This window comes from Pocillopora damicornis, chromosome 14 (assembly GCF_964200805.1).
Source record: "Pocillopora damicornis chromosome 14, jaPocDami1.2, whole genome shotgun sequence".
Taxonomy (NCBI): Eukaryota; Metazoa; Cnidaria; class Anthozoa; order Scleractinia; family Pocilloporidae; genus Pocillopora; species Pocillopora damicornis.
This window is the reverse complement of record NC_142683.1, coordinates 9,478,538-9,482,153: the sequence shown is the minus strand read 5'-3', so window position 1 is coordinate 9,482,153 and position 3,616 is coordinate 9,478,538. Positions and strand designations below refer to the sequence as shown.

Sequence of the window (3,616 nt, the reverse complement as noted above, 5' to 3'; positions counted from 1 at the left end):
GCTTAAATGCTTCAACTGCTTAAAACACAAATAAACTGGATAAATTGCAAAAGTTATTTTAATTGGTGGAAGTGACTCACGTGATCAAAGAGGCCTAAGTTAGTTCAATTGGACAAAAATGCATAATAAGCTTAATTGGCCTAACTGCACAATCTGAACAATCTAGCTGAAATGGTTTCAACTGCTTAACAGTAAAAGGTCAAGTCAAAAATTGCACAATCTATTTGAACCGGTTGGAGTACTTTTAATGGTCAAATTAACTTCAATGAATGAGTGGCACAAGCTTCACAATCTAGCTGAGTTTCTTGAAGTATTAAAAACAGTCAGACTATTTTAATTGAATGGACTTGTAAAGTGGTAGAACCAGTCAGTCATGCCCATTATGCCCTGTGGCACGTAGGGCGGCTACCAAGGATCGCCACATCTGACAGTTCTGGGCCATCTTCTGGATAGAGTCCCTCGTGTGTTGCATGGTCTTGAGCCCTGCCTCCACAGATCGGCGCCAGGTGTTTCTTGGTCTTCCCCTCTTCTGCTTTCCTTCAGGTGTCCAATGAAGGGCTGTGCGAGTGATATTGTCCTGCTCTCTCCTCCTGACGTACCCAATCCATCTCTATCGCCTTCGCATGATGATGGTCTCCACGCTTCCTTGATTGCAGCGGGTGAGAAGCTGTTGGTGGGAGAGGGTGTCAGGCCAAAACATTTGCAGGATTCCCCCGAGGTTCTTTGTGTGGAAGACTGACATCTTGGTGTTCACTCTTTGTCATCCTCAAGTATTCAGTGCCGTATAGTAGGGTGGACATCACACAGCTTTTGTAGACCTTCAGCTTGATCTTGGTGCTGTACTGAAAGGACTTCCACACGTTGTTGAGCATTCTGAGTGCGTTTCTGGCATTGTTGAGACGGTTCTTGATGTCACTCCATGCTCCTCCATCATGGCTTCCTGTGCTTCCCAGGTAAGTGAACTCTTCAGTTGTTGGCAAATCTTCTCCGTTCACTTGACCTGGTTTAGGGTTAGACACGTTCAGCAGCATCACTTCTATCTTCTTTTGGCTAATCTTCAGGCCAACCTACTAAGCGTAAGTGTTGAGTCGGGTCGTCTTCTTCTGCACGTGTTGGTGAGCATGGGAGACCAAAGCTAGATCAACTGCCAAATCTAGGTCCTCCAGCGTAGAGAAGACAGTCCATCTGATGCCCCGTGACTGATCTTCTGTTGTGCACCTCATTACCCAGTCAATGGTCATGGTTGAAGAGCATTGCCGACACCGTACAGGCTTGTCTAACGCCAGCCTTCTGTTGTTGTACAGGCTTGTCTAACGCCAGGATCCGTCTTTCTTTTAAAAATTACATGTGTTTATAAAATGACTGACTTTTGAAAAGAGCGATTTCTCTGGCAAAATGCCATAACACATGAATAGCGTACATATTGTTTATAGTCTTGTAAATAATAACGTTCGTCGTCATCAACCGATGATTCACCGTCTGAATCGAGGCCTTGAAATATAAGTTCTAGAGACTCATCACCATCGTCATATTGATAATCAATTAACAGCAGTAAAAGACTGAATCCAAATTGGGAATGTCATTAAAAATCTCTTGCATTAGCATCATCATCACAATGAGCAAGTTGCTGTCCATGATATACGGTAACAACATGTGACTGCTTCCCATCTCTTCCAGCACGTCCTGTCTGTTTATATTGATCAAGTAAGGTTCTTGCTTGTCCCCAGTTAACAACATATCCAATATCAGGGAAGTCAACACCCATATTGAGAGCAGTACTTGTAATTATAATTCTTTTCTGGTCATCCTCTCTGAGAGATTGAAATATTTTGTCTTTGTTTTGCTTCTAAGACAGGGAATGAAAAACTTCAATCAGTAGGTCTTTTTTATCTGTAGAAGTTCTTGGAAATAGGCACTTTTTCCAACTTTATGCAAAAGTTCACTGAATAAATAGCTATGGCTCCTACCTAAAGTGTTACAAAATATTATCGTCTTTGGCATGTCAGAACCATGTTCTTCCAATAAATTAGCTAGCAAGTTTAGATGACCACTCATTTCCTCTTTCTGTGTTTCAACAATGGAAAACCGAAGGTTCTTCTTGTTTGAGCAGATGAAAACCTTTGTTGGTGAATCCAGCAAGAGTACTTGACATATAATTTGTCGAGTCACCAAATCAGCTGTTTCTGTTAGGGCTAGTACTAGGACATCTGAGGAGGAATAATCAGAACTAAGGCTCCCTAGTGCACATGTTCTTAAAGCTGTTGCACGCACTAGGTGGAGTTTACGACTCCCACAAAAACTTTCAAATTGATAAATACTTGAATTTCTATCTTTTGAAAACGACAATATTCTACATTGTCCTACTATACTCTAGCAATTTTTGTACTTTCAAGAGAGCAGAATTCTCGCACGTTTTTTTGAAAACAGTCTCAATAAACCATGAATCCTAGTTACGATCCTTGATTAAACTGTCTGCTTATACGCGTGATTAGGCTTTCTACTGGGAAGACAACTGAACGTTCTGAAACGACTGTACAGCCTACGATTGAAAATATCATATTAGCTTACTTTCCTCTCAAAGAGATCGAAGCTGGGACAATTTCCCGTTGCACTTCGGAATGCTTCTGTTGTTCCTCGTTTGCCCTTTTTCTTTTTTCGCGATCTGCCATGATAAAACACGGAGAGCTTTGATCGAAATTAGAAAACAAGATAAATTTTACCTTAAACCCAAAAAATCATACGGAATTGATATTTGACGGTCTTTACCTTCCGCCAGTCCACGTCTACGTCTACCGTATTTGTTGCCACGAAGCGCTGTGGGTAGTGTCACTATTTCATCCATTTAATTCAATTCAGCAAATTCGTCCTGTACTCTCAGAACAAAGAAAAATAGCCGCAAAGTAGTTAAAAACATGTTGTTTGTAAGGAGATAAAGTTGAAAAAATGTTTTTCAACTGGAAACAAGCAAAAACTGACTCCGGTGCTGTAAGACTGCAGAAAGCGTTGCTCAAATTCAAAAAAGCGAAAAACAGCCCAGTTGTCGTTGCAAAGGTAAAAAAACATGTTTCTGGTGCAAAATGCTTCAAACAGCAAAATTGAGTGCAGAGCAAACCAAACATGCTTCCGGTGCATTAAAGTAAAAAAGAGCTTAATTTGGACTTAACATCGTTTCGAGTGAAGTAAAGCTAAAATGGGCGTGACCTTCTGCAAACGGGCAAAACACCTTTTTCTGCTGCAGAAACGCTTAAAAGTGTAATTAAGGAACAAAAAAGGAGAAAACCTTTTTTTTTTTTCTATCCAATAACGGTGAGTGAGCGCAATTTTCCCGCAAAGAAACGAGAATGGGTTTTCGACGCAATAAACCTGATAAAAAGGTATAGTTCAGTTAGAAAAAAAGCAAAAACGCTCTCAAAAAGACAAAGCCTAGGACAGCGTACTTTAGAAAAAAAAAGTAAAAACATCGTTTTGAGTGACACCAAGTCAAAGTCCGGCAGACTTGCTGCAATCTGGCAGAAATCATTTTTTTCAGTGCAATAACGCTGAGAGCAGCGCAATTCTTCGGCAAACAAGGCAAAATAACACTAATAACAACCCCATTTTGTTAGAAAAAAACAAA

General features: G+C 40.5%; 1 protein-coding gene across 1 annotated transcript; it reads right to left on the bottom strand.

The window, feature by feature from the left end:
- Window positions 1-686: 686 nt before the first annotated feature.
- Window positions 687-1,031, bottom strand: LOC149034346 (uncharacterized). The gene has a single exon (XM_089194850.1). It carries the CDS (start codon window positions 1,029-1,031, stop codon window positions 687-689), a length of 345 nt encoding a protein of 114 aa, XP_089050976.1.
- Between the last annotated feature and the right edge of the window lie 2,585 nt (window positions 1,032-3,616).